Raw genomic sequence first — 23,334 nt, 5'->3', positions numbered from 1 at the left:
CACATTATACACAGACACACAGACACCACACACACACCTGCCCCTCCTGACAGAAACCTGCCCCCACCTGACTGAAACCTGTCCCCTCCTGACAGGGATCTGCCCCGTCCTTACTGGGATCTGCCCCTCCTGACAGGAACCTGCCTTCTCCTGACTGAAACCTGCCCCCTCTGGACAGGGACCTACCCCCTCCTGACATATCCCACCTACATAGCACATTAAACACAGACACACACCACACATAGGACATGACACGCACACCACACACAGAAATACGCACCACACACACACAAGATTATACATACAGATACACACAAAAATCACACATCCATCACACTACACTCAGATACACACCACACACACATTGCATTAGACACACATACACACCACACAAATACAACACACCCAGCACATTATAAATAACCACACAGCCCACCAAACATACAGATACACACGACACTATACACACAGATACATACTACACATGCCACACCATAGCACACCACACATACCCATCACACTATATAAACACACATACACACACCACACAACACACACACCCCCCAAACACCACATAAACACACAACATACACAAACACATCAAACCAAACACAGAAACACGTACACACACAATCGCACACCTTATCTACCCCTAAAGTTACTGCCCTCTTTCTGGTTCCCTCTTGTCATTCTTTTCTGCTTAATACTAAGTCCCTAGTTGATATTTTACCAAATACTATAAACTAATTCTAACCAACTTTTATTTTTAGTGATAAAAACAGCTCTAACCATCTCACGCAATGACATGAACCCCAATAAATCCAAAGTTGATTTCATTTTTCTTCAACACACGCAATCTTTTGACAGACGCTGACACAGCTCAACGCACCCTTACAAAAAGGCTTCACTCGGCTGCTGGGACACAGCCCTCCATGGGGACCTGCCCCTCTTCACAGAGACCTGTCCTCTCCCGACAGAAAGCTGCCCCCTCCTGACTGAAACCTGCCACTTCCTGACAGGGACCTGTCCCCTCCTGCCTGAAACCTGTCCCCTCCTGAATAAAACAGGTCCCCTCATGACAGGGCCTGCACACTCCTGACTGAAATCTGCCCCATCCCGACTGGGACCTGCCCCCTGACAGGAACCTGCCCCCTCCTGACTGAAACCTGCCCCCTTCGGACAGGGACCTACCCCCTCCTGACCGGAAGCTACCCCCTCCTGCCTCAGACCTACCCCCTCCTGACTGGGATCTACCCCCTCTGACTGAGAACTGCCCTCTCCTGACTAAAACCTACCCCCTGATGACAGGGACCTGCCCCCTCCTGACAGGGACATGCACTCTTTAAACTGCAACCTAACCCCTCCTGACTGGGCAGGGACCTGCCCCCCACCCGACTGAGATCTGCCCCCTCCTGACTGAAACTTACACTCTCCTGACTGGAACCTGTCACCTCCAGACTGGGAACAGCCCCCTCCTGACAAACCAGCCCCAACCTGACTGACACCTGTCCTCTCCTGACAGGGACCTGCCCCAACCTGACTGAAACCTGCCCCCTCCTGACTGGAACCAGCCCCCTCCTGACTGAAACTTACTCTTCTCTCCTGACAGAAACCTGTCACCTCCAGACTGGGAACAGCCTCCTCCTGACAGGGACCTGCCCCCTCCTGACAGGGACCTGCCCCAACCTGACTGAAACCTGCCCCCTCCTGACAGGGACCTGCCCCCTCCTGACTGAAACTTACTCTTCTCTCCTGACAGAAACCTGTCACCTCCTGACTGGGAACAGCCCCCTCCTGACTGACTGAAACCTGCCCACTCCTGACTGAGACCTGCCCCGTCCTGCCTAAAACCTGGCCCCTGCTGACTGAAAGCAGCTCCCTCCTAACAGGGACCTGCCCCCTCCTGACAAAGAACTACCCTCTCTTGACAGCGACCTGCCCACTCCTGACAGGCACCAGCCCCTCCTGTGTGAAACCTGCCCCCTCCTGACTGAAACCTGCCCACTCCTGACTGAGACCTAGTCCCTTCCTGACAGGAACCTGCCCCCTCTTGTCTGGAACCTGTCTCCACCTGACAGGAACCTGCCCCCTCCAGACTGGGACCTGCCCCCTCCTGACTGAAACCTGCCCCCTCCTCACTGGGACCTGCCCCTCACTGTGATTTGGTTTCTCCTGGTCTCTTCCTTCCTCCTGAGCACTCCTCTTCAGCTGTGGGCTCTCGCACTCTCTCTCTCTCTCTGAGTCAGGTCAGTCCTACCCTTGCTCTCTGTTACCGTCTCTGCACGCGTCCACTGTCAGTGTCTTTATGATCATTCTGCTTTGCCCGCCAGGCCTCTGATGCTGGAGCTCCAGCCCAGTGACCAGGTGTTCCGGTCCTCCGCAGCATCTCCCTGTGTGGTTCCATTTCACGCTGTTGTCTTAACATTCCCAACTTGACACCATCGTCCTGACGTCTCCCTGCAGTTCACTTCGTGCCTCTAACCACCCACTCCAGGCTTTTCCCTTTTCCATGCTCAAACAGGACTCCTCCATCGCCTCTTCCCCCAGGCTGGCTTCTCCCCAGCTGTTTCTGGGTCTCAATCAGTGACACTGGCAAAGCCCAGCAGTCACCCCACAGTGCAAGCCAACTATTGCCAGGCCCCTCAGATCTGCTGTTGGCCGCCTGCCCAGGGACTGGCCCTGCAGAGCCCAGCTGTGCGCCCGGATGCAGGCACTCCTTCTCCCACTTGGCCGGGCACCCTCTGCTGTCCTCCCAGATACCTCATCCCGGGCACTTCATCCACAACCCAAGCCGAGTCTCAGGAAAGCAGACCGGCTCGCGGTGCTCCCTGCTGGGAACTTCCTCATGGCGTCCTGGTATGTCCGCAAGGACAGTCGAACTCTGCAGCCCGGTCAGCACCAGCACCCCGAGAACTGCCCCAGCCCTGTGCTCCCCACCCCCTCGGCATTAGGCTCATTCTGACCCCAGAACCCCACCCCTCTACTCTCCCCGACCAGGCTGCCCCCTGCTACCCCCTCATCTCCCGTGGCTCCTTCTGCTCAGAATTCAATAGTCAGGCGAGTGCTGACCCCCTCTGCTTCCCACTTTGACCCACGCCTTGCCCTGCGGTTCCTTGTGGACTCCTCACTATCTGAGTGTGACTGTGAGCTCATCTCACTGCTTCTTATTCATCTCAGGATCTAACTCCACGGAGCCGAGCGCCTGGCGCACCTGGCTCAGCACTGAGGACAGAGTCCAGCCCACAAAGGCATCTGCTGAATGAATGACCAGGCGGCGGCGACTATCGGTGTAACTGGGTCAACCCAGGGCCCTTCTGAACCACCTTCTTACAACATGTGTTCACACCCAGCTATAGATGGACACCTCCAGCCTCATTTACTTCACTGCTAACAAACATCACAGGCATGTGGATTAGGTGGGCTTGTCGGCTATTTTACATATTTGAGGAAGGTACACATGGACAAATCAAATGGCTGAAAAGAATTTCAGCTAGGCAGAAACTTTACTTTTGTGTGTATCTCAGAGCTCAAACACTAATTTTTGGAATGCAATATTTTTATGCCAGTAGGTAGATAAGTCATACCATTTTACATAATTTTATGACTCTAATATTTCATTCTTATTAATAGTTTAAGTGGAATTTGTTTTTCTACAAGCAATGATAGAAAAATAATCCAAAAACATTTCTTTATCTACCTTTATATAAAAAGAAAAGAAATCCAACCACAATATTAATGATGGTATTTTGAGGGGATGGAATTATGGGTGGAAGATTAAATTTCAGATGTAGTTAATTCATGTTAAGGTGGCATTGTTTCAAGCAAAAAACAAATATTAATTTAAAATAATCTACTAGCTTTTAAGTTTCATCAACTTAATTTTACACTTAATTTTACATCAACTTTACATCTCACACTCTACATATAATGGGAAAATAAGGTCACTTAAGACTTTTCCTAAATAATTCTGAAAAGTCTTTTTTCAGAATTCCATTACGGTTCACATTTACGTCTGCCATGTTCATGGCACTGAGGGGGGTCACTCTTCTTGTCTGTTAACAAGTCCCATGGAGAAGGCGGATCAGTCACGACGAGTGGAAAAGGCAAAAACAGAGTCACAGTGGAGGCCCAGGGGGAGGGCCAGCGCCCGTGAGGAGTGGGGTGATGGTCAGAGGGTCCTTTACCCCGTGAAGGGGGGTTTGTGCACGTTCTCAGAGTGCTGTTAACTCTAGGGGGACAGAGCTGGAGTGGGAACACACCACTGATGAGATGCAGGTTTGGGTCACATCATAAAGACTCCATGCAAAGCTAAAGGGTGTGAGTGTCACCATGGTGGCCACAGGAGACACGGAGAAGGGTCAGGGACACATGATGGACATCACTGGGTCTGTGGGTTGAGAAAGAGGGGCCAGGGCGACCCGGGCCTCTGTTACAAGAACCCGGACAAGGTGCCAAGGGCCTCGGGGTGAGTGGGATGGAAGCGGTGGGGGAACCAGGATGCAAACAGGCAGATGCAGGCATGGAGTCAGGACGGCTCTAGGACCACTGACTGGATCTAGGTAAGGCTGCCTACAAGCACCTAGAGGTTCCCACTGAAAGACGCTTCCGGAGCATTCCTGGCCACAGCCCGGGGAGAGAGACACCGCAGCTAAGGAATCGGAATCTCATCAAGCAACCACATTTGCCAAATTATAACTGTAAATTACACCTGGTCATTTCTGGACAGATGCGGACGACCCGAGAGCAAACCTCTGCCCAGTGGACAGGCTGCAGGGTAAGGCGTTGCCCAGTGGACGGGCTGCAGGACAAAGCTCTGCCCAGTGGATGGGCAGCAGGGCCTGCAGGTGCCTGAGTGGAGGGGAAGGGCTGGCGAACAGCCTGGCCATGCACCAGGAGAGTGTCCCCACCTGGGAATCACAGGTGCTCTGTCTTCTGAATAATTCTGAACACCTAAGCCAATGGGCCTGGGACGGCACTAGGGCCCTGCCGGCTTTCTTTGTGGATACCACATGGGTAGATGTGGGCATGTAGCATCTTACCGTTCACACTGAGCACCATGCTCACCGAGGCCGACCCAATGGTGTTCCGGGCTACACACTCATAGCGGCCTGCGTCTGCAGGGCCAACGTCATTGATGGTCAAGAATCCTTCAGGGCTGATGTGAAATTTTCCGCTTTCTGTCACCTGAACCCCATCCTGGAGCAAAGCAGAATGAAAACAGTAACAGAAATAAGACTAAGAAGCAGAAGTTGTCTGACCTAGGGTTGGGGGAGGGGAGACATTTGTTAGGATTTGCAAATGGAGAAGCTCCCAGGCTGTGCTCGGATCCATCCAGGCCTGGGAAGGGAAGGAGACATGGTCAGTTCTTCCAACGCCAAGCTGGCGAGATAAACTCCACATCTCATTCTTCAGGAGAACAAAGCTTGATAGCTTGAGGCAAGGATGATTTTCCACAACGAGAAGAAGCGGCACCAATGATGACTCCCTTAGACACCCGCCATGGTGGGGGGCCCTACAAAGAGACCTAGGAGTGTCTCGGAAAGAGAGGGCACTGGTCCAAGGGCAAAGAAGGATTCAGAGGCAGACACAGAGGGACAGGTGACCTCCCAGCTGAGGCAGGAGCAAGAGCAGATGCCTGGAGTGTGTGCGGCGAGGAAGGAAAGGACACAGAGATTTACAGGGAGTGCAGGGATGCGGTGGAGGACGGGACCGTCTCCACTGAGCACTCTCCTTCTGTGGGGACCAGTGCGGCTGGCCCTGTGCTCCCGGGAGGGATTTCACAGAAACACGGGTCGTGGTGTATGAGTGCTGCCCACATCTTCCTATTGAGCTTAATAAAAACAGCAAAGAAATGAAGTAACAATGTAAACCCTTCCTTATTGATGATGAGACCATAGTTCTGTAAGAGGGTTATTCTTTGCTTTTGTTACGAAAAAGAGTAAAAAAATGGAATGCTCCAAGTTTGTTTTGTTCTTATTAGTAAGGATGCCCCGAGAAACCTCAAGGCTTACAATCTGAATGCTTTTCTTTCTGCTACAGAAAGTCTGTAGAGGAAGTGGGCAGGCAGCAGCTGTCCAGCCCATCACACCCCACAGCAGAGGGGAGGCTGGGGCGTGGGCACTGCCGTGCCTACCTTGTTCCAGGTGGTGGGTGGTGTGGGCGCCAGCCCGTCTACCTTGTATCTGGGTGGTGGCTGGCTCGGGCACTGGCCCACCTACCTTGTTCCAGGTGATGGCTGGCTCGGGCTCGCCCTGGGAGCTGCATGGGAGCTGCACATTGGCGCCCACCTCCACCGTTGTGTCGCTGGGAATGCTGGCAAACACTGGGGTGACTGGAAGGCAGATGTAGATAATCCAGGAAAATGAGTCAATTACATCAGAAAACTTCAGAAGAACAAAATCCCCTGCCCTCCATCAGGCCCACCCAGGGATGCTGGCAGCTCGTAGTCAGTTTCAGAATGGGCCCTTTCCCTGCCTCCCAGCAGCCTCTGCACAGGGCGGGGGAGCCTGAAAGGTCCCAGGGAAGATCCGCCCGCCTCCCTGTCTCCCAGGGCAAGGAGAGCAAAGTGCAACCAGTGTCTTCCCTGCTCAAACAGCCGCAGGGTCCAGGACGGGCTGGCGGCCACGTCCTCCAGCCCCCGCCCCTCACCGATGGCATATGCTGTGCCGCAGGGCCCACGGAGGACAAGCAGCTCTGGGGAGAGCCCCACTCTCGGAGAAGGAAACAGAGGGGACCTTCCTCCTCTGAAAGAGCAGGAGCGTGGCTGACTGCGGGGATCGGGGGGGCCGCTCAGAAATCCCACCCCCGCATTCTCTACACAGGCACCCAGAGTCCCGCTAGGTCAGGGACGCAAAGGGCAAGCCCAAGAAACACAGAGCCAATCCGACGGGTCAGGCGTCAACAGCCTGCTGATGACAGGCCGGGGGAAGCCCCTTCCAGAGGTCCGCAGCGTCTCAGGACATCCCCAAAAGGGACACAAGGAAATCCAGCCCTATCCTCCCCGCACGTCATCTCTGCCCCACTCCCCATGGTCTCCATGATAAGCTCAGGGTCTGTGGCCACCTGGACTGCTCTGCTCTCGGGGCCACTCATGCTAACACTGGAGTTAGCACAGGACGCCTGCAACACGGGGGCTGGGTCAGAGGCCTTCGCTCTTGCAGAGGCCACAATCAGTGCTACGCTGACTCTATCAGGAGGGATATGAGGTTGCGGGGATCCTTCTCATTGCAGAGAACAGGCAAAGGCAACATCCAAAAAGGACAAGAGGAAGGCCGGGGTCCAAGGATGAGCGGGCAGGCAGGAGAGAAACCGGATTTGGCCCTCATGACACATCATCTGGGGTCTGTGCCTTAGGGGTGGACTTGATTACACTGTGTTCCTTAAATAACCACCCCAGAAAGGGTAGTTAGAAACAACCCTTTTCTAAAATAATCTTAATTAACCAAGGGGAAAAAAACCAAACAGACTTTAACAAGTCAATCTTATCCAAGTTCAAAACAACCATCACTGAAAAATAAGCAAATGTTTTCACCAGCTAAAGGGGCAGAGATTGAATGAGCTACTATGCAGACGTCTTGGGGGCACAAGCACAATGATGGTGCATAAAATGCAGAGAGAAGAGCCAACGCTTCATAACAAAGAATAATACTAAGGTCAGCTGCAGAATCTGTGTTTCCTGATGACTGATCTGAGAAAATCAATTCAGTCCACATCCTCCTGGCACCTACCTCTGGGCTGCACAGTCAGGTGGGCCACGACCTTCTGGGAGCCGATGATGTTGACAGCCTGGCATTCGTACTGGCCCTGGTCGTGGAGGGCAACCCCGGAGATTCTAAGTGTTCCCGACGACAGGACCAGGTGCCGCCGGTCCACGGAGAGCTGGCTCCCTGCAAGGGCATGGGTCCATTACACTGGACACTCGGACGTATGGAGAACTCCTGCTCTCAAACTGACAGCATCACAGACGCTTGTCTCTACCTGGGTCGGGGCGCCGAATAATTTGGCCTGGCCCTGCATAAGCAAATCTTTGACACCCCAGCAGACACTATGGTGATACCTGAATGTCCCCACACCCATAACTGAGAGAGAGGGGTTGACAGGGTCAGAGAACAGTGGGAAAAGCATTACACAGGGATCCAGGAAGATGTGGGGACTCGGGGGGGGCTCTAGTGGGGGCGGATGGCCAGCTGGGAGAACCAGGGCAGGGAGCCAGGAAGACGTGGGTACTCGGGGGGTCTGAGGGGGTGGATGGCCAGCTGGGAGAACCAGGGAGAGGACTGAGTGCTGGAGATGATGAAGAGTCAAGTGAGGCCCCAGCACGTTCCTTTTGGGGATAAATCTCTTCTGTTCCGCCCATAACTGCCTGAGAAAAGAGAAGTCCAGGGCATGTGATGCAGGCATAGGCCTCCTCCCCAAAGACTCCTGGGTGGGGCCCCTCAGAGGGATGAAGGGATGGGCTGGCCATTTGGTGCAAGTTGGAGTGGACAGGTCTCAGGGCCACTGCCTGCATCCCAGGACAGGAACCAGGAGGTCTGTGTAGCTCCTTCTCCAGCAGTTTCAGCTCCTGCCTGCATCCCAACCCCCATCCAGGCTGTGCCTTTACACAGTTACGTGCCCAGTGACTTTCCCATTGAAGGAAGAGCGCTGGGACTGTAGGCAAAGAATGTGATGAAAGGTCACGACGCTGAACGGGGAGGTGACAGTGAGGGCTCTGGGAAGCAAAGTCAGAGCAAAAGCTGTTTGTCTGTTTCAATGTAGTCCATGACTGTTTCCAGAAAATTCTATCCACCATGCAAATAGATTCCTTCAAGATGCTACTTAAAAGCACGACCTAGAGACTATCTGAAACAAGGCAGGTGTGAGGGAGTTAAAGGCAGGAACCCCAAGTCTCTTCTGTAATGACAGAGCTTCTTAGAGTTTCCTGCCATGATGTCCATGAGGGACAGCCATGCATGGACAGGAAGCCACGGAGGGGTGTGCAGACACCTCTACGCTTTCCAGTGCCTTGGTCCTGTGGAATCCAGTCCCAGCTCAGCCCTGTCCAGAACACACTGGGGGTTGCCTGGGCACGGTGGAAAAGTGTGCTTCCTGTGTCTGTGGCTGCAGAGGGAGCAGGCAAAGGCCTGGGGCCTGGCTCTTACCTCCCTTGGTCCAGGCAATGACGGGCGGCGGGTTGCCCTTGGCTTCACACTGGAAATCCACGGTCTGGCCCTCGATGACGACTCTGTCCTGAGGCGTCACAGTGAACTGAGGAAGAGCTTCCGGAGAGAAAGCATTCGAAACAGGACATGTAAAAAGCAGCATGGGGTAAAAACGCCACCAAGAAAATGACCACAGTCTTGGCAGACACCTGACGGTTAGAAGCGATGTCTACAACGAAGAGTCAGAAAGAGGCAGAGGGCACAGGAGAAGATGGGAGCGAAACAGAAAGAAGATGAAGGACGGGTGAGTTCTCAGCATCACCCTGGAAAGCACACAAAGACTGTTCAACCACACCGTCAGCTGCAATGCACACAGGGCACAGATGAGGCCACACTGAAGCTTGTGGACACCAGGCCGACTTACAACGATTCCTCTCAATCCTCACCCTAAACTAATATTTGCAAATGCTTAAAAAAATGCCATCTGGTATAGCTGTGTGCGATGATAGTGGTTATTATCACTGGATGAAAAACATGACTTACAGAACAGTATTGTCTGGTATGATTCCATTTTTATACAAGTAACAGCCACAAAAAAAGTAAATCCACCTAACACGGCTGCATTGGTGTACGTGCAAATAAAACCAGAAAGATGCTCGACAGATTGCCAGTGAGACAGCAAAGGGTTGAAGAGCGGCTGGCAGAAGGAAGTGATTTCTCTATCTCTAATATCATCTCTAATAATTTATCTTTTGCACTTCTGTATTGTTTGAATGTTTTCCAACACACGTCCCACTTCACCAGAATAACTCATTTTACAGTCCATTAAGCAATGTAGAAATACATAGCAAAAGGCATAAAATGATGAATACTCCCAGGAGACTACATCCAAAACTAATCTTAAGGAAGGATTCAAAGCTGTCTGCAAGGTGTATCAACCACCTTACTGCACATGTGCATGCACACACGCACACACACACACACACACAAACACACACACACACACTCACTTATCCGACAGACACTCCTGCTGGCCAGGTGCTTGAGGTACAGAGACACCACAGCCAGCACACAGAGCCCGTCCTACTGAGCCTTCTGATTCAAAAATCTACAAATTGCGATCGTCCGTAGGTAGCCCAATGGTGGGGGCGGTGTAATAGATAAAAATAAACCGAGTGAAGTGGACAGGGCAGAGATTCTATGGAGCGTTGGTGGGTATGGCAGTGCGAGCTGGTGGAGCGGGGAGGAAGGGGCTGAGCCCCGGCTCTGGCACAGAGGATGGATACCCACCCTGGACGATGATGAACGCAGTGGCATGGACGCTGTCAATGCTGTTGGTCGCAGAGCACGCATACTCTCCGCTGTCCTCCTGGATGACGTTCTGTATGTAAAGCCCGCCAGAAGGTGTGATGTTCACTCGCGGGTCGACGGGCAAGGGTGTGCGGTCACCTCTCGTCCAGGAGATTCGCGGCAGGGGGTGGCCTGCGGCGCTGCACTCCAGCGTGACGCTCTCCCCAACCAGCACCTCTGTATTCTGTGGCTGGATTACAAAAGTGGGTCGAGCTGTCACAATTAAACAGAAATTCTCAATTAATTTCTCCCGGTTTGACATGGTTTTTGCTTGATTTTTCCTATGTCAGGCTATTAATTCTATTTACCACCAAAATAGGGCAAAACAAACACAATGTAACTGCATATTTTCTTTTTAAAGAAATGTGCAGACAATAAAAATGGTTCACAGCCTCGGGTCAAACAACATGCAGGCCACCTGAGCAAAGTGAGCAACCATGGCTGCTTAGGAAGAGCTAACGAGGAAGGGCTTTTTCTTAAAACATGTGCTGAACTCCATGGAGGATCCTTATTTCTAAATAAAATACATTATGTCAATCTTGTTAGACCTTGCTAGTAGTTCCTACTGGCACAAATTATTGTTAGTGAAGTATATTTAGAGTATACAAAAATATCAAATTTACTCATAAAAAGTACAAATTAAAAGTAAGCAAGAAATAATATTTTTCAAATTTAAATCCAGAAAAAAGCCCTACAATTACGAATGTGTTTCATGCGTGAGTTTGTGTGGAAACAGAACTCTCCCACGCTGGTAGTGGGAGCACGCCCTGGCCCAGCCCACCTGCAGAGACGTGGCCGTGCATACCAGCACTGAACATGTGCATACTCTATTGCCCAGAAATTACCCGGCTAAACAAAAGCTAGCAGAAGACAAGAGATAACTAAGATTAGAGCGTAACTGAAGGAGACAGAGACACGAAAAACCCTTCAAAAAAAAATAAATGAATCCAGGAGCTGGATTAATTTGAAAACATTAACAAAATACATATTTTGTTAATCTGTTTGACAAGCAGATTAGATAGACTGCTAGCCAGACTAATAAACAAGAGAGAAGAATCAAATAGGATAAAAAATGATAAAGGGGATATCACCCCTGACCGCAAAGAAATACAAACTACTATCAGAGATTACTATAAACAGCTCTACACAAATAAACTAGAAAATCTAGAAGAAATGGGTAAATTCCTGGACATATACACCCTGCCAAGAGGGTATTCAAATAGGAAGAGAGGAACTCAAATTGTCTCTGTTTGCAGACGACATGATTGTATATTTAGAAAACCCCAACATCTCAGCCCCAAAACTCCTTAAGCTTACAAACAACTTCAGCAAAGTCTCAGGGCACAAAATCAATGTGCAAAAATCCCAAGCATTTCTCTACACCAATAACAGACAAGCAGAGAGCCAAATCCTGAGTGGACTCCCATTCACAATTGCTACAAAGAGAATAAAATACCTAGGAATACAACTTACAAGGGACATGAAGGACCTCTTTAAGGAGAACTAGAAACCACTGCTCAACGAAATAAGAGAGGATACAAACAAATAGAAAAACATTCCATGCTCTTGGATAGGAAGAATCAATATTGTGAAAATGGCCATACTGCCCAAAATAATTTATAGATTCAATGCTATTCCCATCAAGCTACCATTGACTTTCTTCACAGAACTAGAAAAAACTGCTTTAAATTTCATATGGACCAAAAAGAAGCCCATATAGCCAAAACAATCCTAAATAAAAAGAACAAAGCTAGAGGCATCACACTACCTGACTTCAAACTATACTACAAAGCTACAGTAACCAAAACAACATGATAGTGGTACCAAAACAGATACATAAACCAATAGAACAGAACAGAGGCCTCAGAAACAACAACACACATCTACAACCATCTGATCTTTGACAAACCTGACAAAAACAAGCAGTGGGGAAAGGATTCCCTATTTAATACATGGTGCTGGGAAAACTGGCTAGCCATATGCAGAAAACAGAAACTGGACCCCTTCCTTACACCTTACACAAAAATTAACTCAAAGATGGGTTAAAGTCTTAAACATAAAACCTAAAACCATAAAAACCCTAGAAGAAAACCTAGGCAATAACATTCAGGACATAGGCACGGGCAAAGACTTTGTGACTAAAACACCAAAAGCAATTGCAACAAAAGCCAAAAGTGACAAATGGAATCTAATTACACTAAAGAGCTTCTGCACAAGAAAAGAAACTATCGTCAGAGTGAACAGGCAACCTATAGAATGGGAGAAAATTTTTGCAATCTATCCATCTGACAAAGGTCTAATATCCAGAATCTACAAGGAACTTAAACAAATTTACAAGAAAAAAACAAATAACCCCATCTAAAAGTGGGTTAAGGATATGAACAGACACTTCTCAAAAGAAATTTACGTGGCCAAGAAACATATGAAAAAAAAGCTCATCATCACTCATCATCAGAAAAATGCAAATCAAAACCACAATGAGATACCATCTCATGCCAGTTAGAACGGCAATCATTAAAAAGTCTGGAAACAACAGATGCTAGCAAGGATGCAGAGAAATAGGAATGTTTTTACGCTGTTGCTGGGGTTGTAAATTAGTTCAACCATTGTGGAAGACAGTGTGGCAATTCCTCAAGGATCTAGAACCAGAAAAATAATTTGACCCAGCGATCCCATTATTGGGTATACACCCAAAGGATTATAGATCATTCTACTATAAAGACACATGCACACGTATGTTTACTGTAGCACTATTTACAATAGCAAAGACTTGGAACCACCCCAATTGCCCATCAGTGATAGACTGGATAAAGAAAATGTAGCACACACAGACCATAGAATACTATGCAGCCATCAAAAAGAATGAATTCATGTCCTTTGCAGGGACATGGATAAAGCTGGAAACCATCATCCTCAGCAAACTAACACAGGGACAGAAAACCAAACACTGCATGTTCTCATTCATAAGTGAGAGTTGAACAGTGAGAACACATGGACACAGGGAGGGGAACATCACGCACCGGGGCCTGTCGGGGGTTTGGGGGAAAGGGGACAGAGAGCATCAGGACAAATATCTAATGCATGTGGGGCTTAAAACCTGAACGACAGGTTGACAGGTGCAGCAAACCACCATGGCACATGTATACTCACGTAACATACCTGCACATTCAGCACATATATCCCAGAACTTCAAGTAAAATTTAAAATATATATATATATTCTGCTAGAAACTTAATCCATAGCTATTTTTACAAGCACATAAAATGTCATATGTCCAAATAAATTTTTGTTTGGGCTAGATGTGATGGCTCACGCCTGTAATCTCAGCACTTTCAGAGGCTGAGGTGGGCAGATCACCTGAGGTCAGGAGTTCGAGACCAGCCTGGCCAATATGGCAAAACCCTGCCTCTACTAAAAATACAAAAATTAGCCAGTACGGTGGCGCACACCTGTAGTCCCAGCTACGCGGCAGGCTGAGGCAGGAGAATCACCTGAACCAGGGAGTCAGAGGTTGCAGTGAGCTGAGATCTCACCACTGCACTCCAGGCTGGGCAAGAGCGAGACTCTGTCTAAATAAATAAATAAATAATAAATTTGTGTTTGTTTTCCTTTTGCCCTGTTGTTTGTTCAGGTCAACCATCCTTATCCACCATGCTAAAATTCAGAAAACTCCAAAAATCATTATTTTTTCATAACTTATTTGTTTGGAAAATTTGATCTATCTAGCATGAGGCTATTTATAGCCTTTATTCTACTTTCTGTGAATATCCATACAGTTTGCTATAGGATATTAATACATTGATTACAGGGTACTATCCCAGACTCTGCTGACCATCTACATTGGTATGTGGATTTTACACTATGCTACCCTTCCAAAAATTTCCCCAAGTTTCTGAATATCAAAAGACATCTGGCCCAAAGGCTTTTGAATAAAGAACACAGAACTGTGAGAGCTAAAGATTTGGAAAAAAATCTAAATTCACTCCAAAAGGGAACTTGTTAAATAAATTCAGGGTGCATTTAGATCATGGAATTCTATGCAGCTATAGGAAGAAAGAGAGTAAGAAAACTGATGTATCAAAAGTGAAAGACTAGAAAGATTTCTAAGCTATCATCTGAGAAAAATCACTTGCCTCAAATACGCTTACATTTTTTTTTTTGGATACACACAGGGAAGAAACTACTAAGCATTTTGGGAAGAGGGGAAGGGAACAGGGAATTGAGCGCATGACGGAAAGAGCCGGGACGACTTTCTACCTTTTTATATACGTTAATATGTAAGCTGTGTTAGTCAAATATTTAAGTATAAATTACAAAAAATACAGAAATGACATTTAATATTAGCATTTCTATCAGAATAACAAATTGGAAACCATGAAGCTACTCACAGAAAGAAGTAGGAACACCAAAGTCAAAGTCGGCCTTGAGGGCATTCGCAGACCCTTATAACTTAAATTGAGCTTTACAGAGCCTCGTGCGGTACAGAAGACAAGACACGATCAACAGAGGCCCACGAAGAGAAGTTCCACAGAAAACCGAACAGCTGCATCCCCACAGTGCTGTGCCCTCGGCATGAGAAAGAACTAACTTCAAAACCTGCCTGCCCCACCCAGGGAACGACGCCCAGTACAAGAGATAAATAAATCTCATTTAAGTGTTCTTCACCAAAACCTGGTGCTCACATGAGCTTGCTGCCCAGCTCCCCCCACATCAGCCAGAAGGAAGGTGATCCCCAACAGAAGAGCTGAGATAAACAAAGGAAGGACAAAGGAAGTGGGAACCACGTGGATGCATCCAGACAAACACTGGAACAACAAAATAATAATGTTTATAGGTTAAAAAAAACACAAAACAGAACTAAGCACGTCAACTCAGCGGGATGAACACATGTTAGAGGGGAAGGTTATACTAACTTTAGGCTTTGGCAATTTAAGAATGCATTTAAAATTTTCTAGGCTAACCACTAAAAGAACAGAAATGGGTATATAGTGTGCAAACTGGTAGTGGGAAGCAAATATGAAAAACAATTATTTCCAATTAAAGCAAAAAACGGAGAAAAGTTTGCACAAACAGTTCAAAATAAGAGGTAGAATTTATAAATCTCATATTGTTACCTACAATAAACATATTTAAATGGATTAACTTTAAGGAAAACTTAGGATTTTTAAAAAATTTCTAACTCTGTGTTATTTATATTAAACATCTCAAACATGTGTACGTGGAAAGGCTCGGAGAAAAATGGTGGGAAAAGATACACCTGACAATAAAGATCAAGTAGAGGCTGCTTTTATGTATCTTACAACAAATTTACCTAGAAGCAAAAAGCACTGATAGAAGTGTTATTGATCAAAAATGTAATTCATCAGACAGATAAAAACTGCAAACTTTTTATATGCCCCTAATCACAAAGCTTCAGGATAATGGGTGCGATATGCCCCTTTATGGCCCATGGAGACCTCCACGTCACTCTTTTCCTATTACTATACATTATTACCATAGTCTGCAACAGCAGTTGGCCATTTTTTTTCTGTAAAGGGCCAGACTGCTCCTGTTCTAAGTTCTGAAGGCCACGCAGGTTTTGTTGCTACTCCTCAACTCCGCCATGGAAGCATACAAGCAGCCATAGACATTGTGCAAAAGAATGAGTGTGGTCATGCTCCAAGAAAACTTAATCATAGACAGTGACGCTTGAATTTCTTCTAGCTGTCATGTCGTCATAAGATACTGTTCTTTTAAAAGTTTTGATCATTTAAAATTGCAGAAAAGTATTCATACACCTTAGGAGAAACAGGCAGTAGGCAGGTGTGGACTGCAGGCTGTAGTGTGCCAGCCTGGCCTAGGCTTCTGGGCTTCCCAGGGCTGGTTCCCCCATGCTGCAGTAACTCCCTGTGCGCCGGATGGCGGGAGACTCTTCATTTGTATCTGAGGGAGCTACACCCACATGTTCAGACTAGTATACTAAATAGGGCTGTTATTCCTGAGAAAGACCCAAGAATTCAGATAAAAAGGAGCGAAATTTGGAACTCTCAAGCCATAAAGAGCTGGCTAAATATTCCTGTCCAGGAATCAATCAACCTACTCGCATAGTAACTCTCCTAAGTAGTTCATTACTCATAATCCATGGTTATTCTCCTTCGTCTGTAACACATACTTAACAGTACTACGTAACTTTTTGTCCCTATTTTGTGGACTTTTTAATGCCTTAAAAACAGAGCCCAGGCTCCTTCTGGGAGCAGTGGCTGTGTCTTCACTTCTCTGCACAGGCCCACAGCACTGACTTTGGAAAGATGCTGAACGCCTTGTGCTGAAGATGTGGAACGTTGTTTGATTAAGGGCTCTGAGTCAGCAGTACTATCTCACTGGGCTTTCCTTTGAACAGAAACGTGAGAGCCGGGAATTCTCAGCCATCGGTACCCGTTGATTGTGTCTATGCTGGGATGTACCAGGTGATACAGAGATTAGGCCAATGAAGGAGCCGGCATTTAAACAAGAAACACCAAAACCACTTACGTTGCCAAACAAAAGGTTTTATAACCATAATGGCCTGAAATACAAAATACCAGGGAAACAGCGACCCTGGCATGATTTGTGGCTGAAGCTAAAGGAAGCCAGAAGGTCTCAGAGAGGAAGTTACACCTGCAGCCTCCCTGGGTAAGGGCTCCGACTCTGCCGGCTTCCACACAGGAGGACAGGCAGACCCGTCCAGAGGCGTGAAGGGATCCGCATCGTTTCCCAGAGCCGTGGGGTACACCCAACGCCCCATTCCGCTGTTCTGCAAGGGCCCAGCTCCTCTTCTGAGCAATGGCCATGGATAACACAGGTGGATCAGAGCGGAGTTTGCAACCTGGTGGGGCCCAGATGGATGCGAGGCCACAGCTAGACTTGATGTGGCTGAGACAGTTTTTAAATGTTTTAAATTAAGGTGCCATTATCTTAAACATGAAAATATTGGACAAAAATCTAGAATTGTGGTTCCTTTTACATAATCCAAGCCCTTCTCAAAATAGAGACCTTGTTACCACATGGCACCAGCTGGCTGTGCCTGAGTAGTTGTCCCTTCAGAGGGCGCCTGGGTGGTGGGGTCAGTGGGTCAGGGGGTGGCACCGTCTCTCCAGGTTCCTAAGGCCCTCTCTCCATGGGCTGGGCTCACAGCACGGACTGCCCTGGCTGTGTGGACTATGAGTGTGTCCCCAGACGAGGGGCCAACTGGGGACCACAGCACCGCTCACGGATCATCTACGACCCTGCACTTCGAAAGCTCTGTGAGCCAACCCTGTATTGCAGCTTCAACTTCAGACTTCAAAGTTCTTTCTTATTTTACTGAGTTGGGGTGCAAGGAAAGGAGAAGGCAGATACTGAGGGACGACAATTCTGGGCGGAACCCAGGTGTGAAATGCCCGCCACATACCTGGAGACCCGAAGTACCTGAGGGTCACCTCTTGCGTCTTCACCTCTCCGGCCACGTTCTTTGCCATGCACTGGTAGATACCCTGGTCCGTCTCCTGTGTGTTCTGGATCATCAGGGTCCCATCGTCCAGCAAGTTTAGGCGGGAATCTGTCTTCATGCTCAGCTCATTACTACAAAGACAGAAATTTGGTCTGGTCAAGTGTTGAAAGCACAAACACGTACCTCACCCATCCCCAGCACAGGGGTTTCCAGCCTTGCAGCAGGCGTATCAGAGCTCGTGCGAGCAACAGCTCACCTTCCAGGGTCTCCTCCTTCCTGGCAGCCCCTGACCTAACAGGCAATTCTGAAAAGGGGACCGTGTATTCGCACATCTCATTCACTCAGATACTTATCCTTAGTATTCACGTGTTCGATCTATCTACATGTTTTAAAGTGTTCCTAATTCCAAAGGAGAAAGCAATGAACAAAATGGAAAAAATTCCAAGGAAACATTTGTTTTTGTTTCTGGTGAATTAACTAAAAAGGGTAGAAACATTTTTACACTACTAAACGCCGAAGATATACCTACGTGTATTTTATTTTTTTATTTTAGAGACAGAGTCTCACTCTGCAGCCCAGGCTGGAGTGCCGTGGTATAACCATGGCTCACTGCAGCCTCAGCCTCCTGGGCTCAAGCGCTCCTCCTGCCTCCAGCTCTGAAAGTGCTGGGACTGCAGGAGTGTGCCAGGGCCTCTCTATCTGTATTTTAACAAACAGTGCCTGCAAGCTGCTGGCTGGCCTCCCTCTGGGATCTGGGAGGAACCTGTGGAGCTGCACCATGAACAGGCCAGGACATGGGTGACCTCACCCTCACATGGCTCGGTCAGTCCTCGGGCAGTAATGACCTCCCCGGGGCCACGCTGCATCACACACACTTCGGCAGCCAAGAAAAGCTGCAACACCTTTACCCCAATGCTCAGTCCTGCCGCCTCCCCCCTCACCCAACCGGAACTTAAAGGCTGCAACACCTTTACCCCAATGCTCAGTCCTGCCGCCTCTCACCCTCACCCACCTGTAACTTTGCTTTAGTTCCCTTTATACAGAAGCAGATGAAGAGGAGAGAGGTGACACTGGATGCCACTGAGATCACAGTCTATGGCAAGTGTGAGGACTGAGTAAGAACAGCCAGGCACGGAGCCCTCTGAGAATGCAGATGGGCCTACGAGAACTCCTGCTTCCAGATCGTCAAGAGAGACAAGGCCTCTGTGAAACAGAAACCCACTTCCACCGTGCACGAGATTCATCATCTTCCATGCGCGTTTCCTAAGGAATGTGTGGAGCCTGCACCACACTGGGTCATTCATGCAGGAGGAGCAGCCCCCGCACTGTGCAAAAGCACTTTCCCACGACCGCCCTCAGACACCTGCTAGCTTGCTGCCAAACCATCGGCGACGCTCTCGAAAGACCAACACCCACCTTCTCCCAAATCTTCCTCATGCTCTCCTCTGCCTGGCACTAATCCCCCAACCTGCAATCTGTCCTTACTCACAGGGCTTGCTAGACGGAAGCAATGTCAGCTCAGGCCCGATAAATACGACTCTCTCTGATGTGGCCCAATCCCCTGCCCAGAAACACGGCAAGCCAGCAGGTGAGGCTGGCCTGCAGGTGACTCTGGGTGTTAGGTAAGGCCAGCCAGCAGGCAGGTGAGGCCAGCAGGTGAGACTCCAGCTGGTGGAGAGCAGAACCCAGCACAGGTCACCAGGCCTCAGGACCTCGGCTCGAGCTCTGCCATATTTAGCTGTGAGATTTCAACTTCGGGCATCAATTTTTTCATATATTAAATGTAGGTGTGATGGACTGGCGCCAAATTTATGCTTCCCTGACTTTTACATGCACACAACATAATATACTGCAGAATTCCTCCAGTGTTCTCTGGATTTTAAATCTCATCTACTTGGGAGTCATCCAAGACAAGAACTGTGAACAGAGTGACGGCACCTTACAGGCTGCTTGTCCGGTACTGCAGCCAAGGTCAACATGACCTTTCAGTCATGAGGATAACAAAATCTAGAGCTGGAACAAACCTCTCATGTCCTCTTCAGCATGGACACATCTTCCCATTCTGTTCGTGACAACTGGGGGCAGCCAGTTCCCTGCTCCTGTCCATCTCTTCTATAAACACCGCCTTGCCCGAGAGCCAAGCCCAGCCCGGTTTGCCTCTGGAGTCTGGAACAATGACTCAGTGTGTGCCTCATCTATCTGCCCGAGTATCACAGGGCTCACATCTCAGACGCATCCCTCTTGCTCCCTCATGACTAAACATGGCCAGAGAGGAGCAGCGCAGGAGCGCTGGGGCTGGGCCGGCAGGAGGAGCTCCTTCAGAAGCTGTCCTCACGCAGGCAGATGGGAGAAGACAGGACATGGTGGCTTTACTTCACGATTTTCTTTTAAGGATTCCTTTCAAAAGGTCACTTTGAAATTGCTCCACTCCAACTCAGGACCCTCAGTGATTTGACCCCAGGTGCCTTTGGGCAATCTGACCTCATTCCCACCTAGGCCTCTCTGCCCCCGCACCATAGGTCCTGCCCCACCCACCCCCCTTGCACGCCTTTCACCTCCTCCCACCTCCCACCTCTCCCCGTAGACTCCACTACTCCTTCACCAACACGGCCCCAGCTCGCAAACCTGAGCGGGGCAGGGGTGCTCCCCACACCTGGGCTCACAGGTGCGGCTTGCTGCCGGAACACGTAATGGTCAGCGGTAGGACTTCCCTCTGTCACCCTGACAGCCAGCAGCCGGGACCAACTTAGCCTTAACAGGACCACACCATGTTTGTGGACACAAGGGGAGACTTTCTTTGTTTGGGAGACAAGTTAGATCTACATGGGAGCTGAGCAAATCTGTGTCAGCGGCTGCACGGCACTTGTCTCCTGAAGACGCCATCCCGGCAGAGGTCAGGACCCCGCCCACACCCGCTCAGGTTGGTCACAATGCCCCAGGTCAAGGCTGCCAACGACAGTGACCAGAGCAAACAGGCTGCTGCCAGAGGTCAGTGGGCAGCAGAGAACAAGCAGCAAGCTCTCCTTCCCTCCCACTGGGCAGGGCCGCAGGAACACGGTGCCCGGTCAGGGCACCCCTGTGCTGCCCAGGAGAGAGTGGGGAAGGGGCCCGAGCGTGGCAGAAACGTCGTCACACCCCCTGCCATGTAAGACCGGAAAAGAGCAGAAATATCTCATCCCTTGTACTTTTCCCTACGTGGCGGGGGAAGAGTGGACGTGGGCCTTGGTGGGGAGTGAGGTGCAGTTTGGGTGTTCAGGTGTAACTCTGAGAGATGCATGGGGGACATTTCTGTTTGGCCCCAACTCACTTGTTTCGCAGCCAGATGATCTCAGGCTTGGGGTTGCCTTCAGCTCGGCAAGTGAAGTACACGGTGTTCCCCGAGGTCACGTCTGCATCCTGGGGCTCGGATGTGATCCGGGGCCTTTCTGTGCCCAACAAGAAAATGGAAACCTTTTTAGTGTAAACCATGACATGAAAATAAACGACAACCCACGTTGAGTCCTTTGTGTCCAAGAGAAAACCACAGATGCCCAAAGGCGTAATTCAGCCATAAACGTCCACCACAAAATTGCCAGACCGGCTTCCCTACAGCCCCGTCTACGGTGTGGATCCACATGATGTCTGCGCCAAAGGGCGCCATGTTCTGACCACCTGAGGGACAGGCTGGCTCAGAGCCGGGCAGATGAGCCCCAAATGACAGCCTTCGGCGTCCCCTGAAGGCCCTTCGGGAAAGCCAAACACCAGTGCAGAGTGGACACGCCACAGGTCACTATTTTCAGTGAATAAAAGACAAAAAATCGTACTCTGTAGATAAAGCATCGCTGAAAGAATAAGTCTCTAAAAGCACAGGCAGGTGGCAGACACCACAGCTGGAGCAACTCCCAGCCTCCCTCCTCCACAGCTGCCCCGCCCCTCACCCTCCACCCTGGACAAGGGGAAGAACGGCCTCTCCTGCCTCCTGCGTGCCCTGACTCCACACAGCTTCCAGCAGCCACCCGAGGGCTGACGGCTCCCAGGGGCCACCCGAGGGCTGACGGCTCCCAGGCTCCTGTCCCTGGCGGCCGCTCCGGAGCTCCAGGCCTGAACAGGGAGCGGCCTTCTCTAAGGCTCCCTTCAGCAGCCGTGAGGGAACCACGCTGAGGGCAGGCCTAGGCTCCCATCTCTGCCTCATCACCTCAGTGTGCAAATCTGTCTCCAGGTACATGCTGTGAGCATCACAAGAAGAAAAACACAATCACATGCAGGTGTGTACAAGTGAGTGCCTGCAGTGGGGCACACACAAGCGCAGGTACGAGTGTGTGTGTGCACTGGAGCTGACTCTGCTCAGCGCTGCCATTCTGCCTGGCAACCAAAACAAAGGCCCTCGGACCCAACTGGGGGCCGTCAGCAAGGGCTCCTCCTGGACGGCCTCCTTCCGTCTCCCCAGCATTGCACAGCCCAGGTCGCGAGGCTGGGGCGGCTCTGCCCAGCCCTCCCCGTGCTCCCACATCACTCTGGGAACCGTGCCCCCTCTTCTCTCTCCTCTGCGGCACTGGAGCCCTTGGCTTCATGAAGGTTCTCACCCCTCCGGCCTTACTCCGGCCTCCCCGCCTGCCTCACACACTCCCCAGTTCCCTCTCCCTAGGGTTGCCAAAAAGCTCCTCCTAGAATACAAACATCCCAACATTCTGTAAACCCTCCCATGGCTCCCCATCACCACAAAATCAAAATAAGCTTTCACTGCTTTCTTCATTATTTAGGCTGCACACCTCTGCAGGCATCCTAAAACCCACCTAATAATACACCTGAACAGGGTGAATTGTCTGGCACGGCAACAACACCTCCATAAAGCTATTATAAAAAACAAGAATAATCACTGACAGCCAAATTGGAGTACGACGAGATCTCCAAGGGCACAACCTCAGGAGCATTAGCGGCAACGACAGGGCCTCGACTGATTCACGGGGACGCACACAGCTTAGCAGAGCTGCCAAGTTGGGCAGCACAGGTCCCTGGGCCCCCCGAGCACCGAGGGCCCTCCCGTCAGGGACGCGTGGGGCAGCTCCTTCCATCGGGGCTGTTTCTGGAGCCGCTGACAGCCAGTGCCCTGCAGAGCTGAGGGCGGGGTCTGCGGCCGGGGTGGGAAGGCAGTGCAGGCAGGCGGCGGCACAGGGGTCTGGGCCTCTTTTGCTCCCCAGGCCAGAAACCTGAGTGGTGTAGTACCCCCAGCCACCAGGCAGCTCTCAGTTCTAACTGCCCCTGCCATAGCTCCATCAAGAACTGAGCTAGAAGAAACTTTAAAAAAAACCTATGTATTTTTGTCATATTGTAAAACCATCACACAGGGAGAGCCTTTCACCTTTACCGAAATAAACAGCCGTGTGTGTGCGTGCCTGTGTGCGTATGTGTGTGTGTCTC

General features: G+C 49.8%; 1 protein-coding gene across 1 annotated transcript in view; it reads right to left on the bottom strand.

Annotated features, from left to right (window-relative positions):
- The window catches only part of PXDN (peroxidasin), a 72,436-nt gene that overhangs the window by 25,993 nt on the left and 23,109 nt on the right, over window positions 1–23,334 (bottom strand). Inside the window, exons 7-13 of the mRNA XM_011989528.1 lie at window positions 21,245–21,362; window positions 17,899–18,068; window positions 10,431–10,703; window positions 9,141–9,257; window positions 7,728–7,886; window positions 6,219–6,331; window positions 5,040–5,196 (exon numbers count right to left, since the gene is read on the bottom strand). Coding sequence (XP_011844918.1) covers window positions 5,040–5,196; window positions 6,219–6,331; window positions 7,728–7,886; window positions 9,141–9,257; window positions 10,431–10,703; window positions 17,899–18,068; window positions 21,245–21,362 — 1,107 coding nt within the window. The remainder of the gene's footprint in view (window positions 1–5,039; window positions 5,197–6,218; window positions 6,332–7,727; window positions 7,887–9,140; window positions 9,258–10,430; window positions 10,704–17,898; window positions 18,069–21,244; window positions 21,363–23,334) is intronic.

This window comes from Mandrillus leucophaeus, unplaced genomic scaffold, assembly GCF_000951045.1.
Source record: "Mandrillus leucophaeus isolate KB7577 unplaced genomic scaffold, Mleu.le_1.0 Scaffold355, whole genome shotgun sequence".
NCBI classification, from domain to species: domain Eukaryota; kingdom Metazoa; phylum Chordata; class Mammalia; order Primates; family Cercopithecidae; genus Mandrillus; species Mandrillus leucophaeus.
The sequence above is the reverse complement of the archived record's forward strand: the minus strand, read 5'-3'. Positions and strand labels throughout refer to the sequence as shown.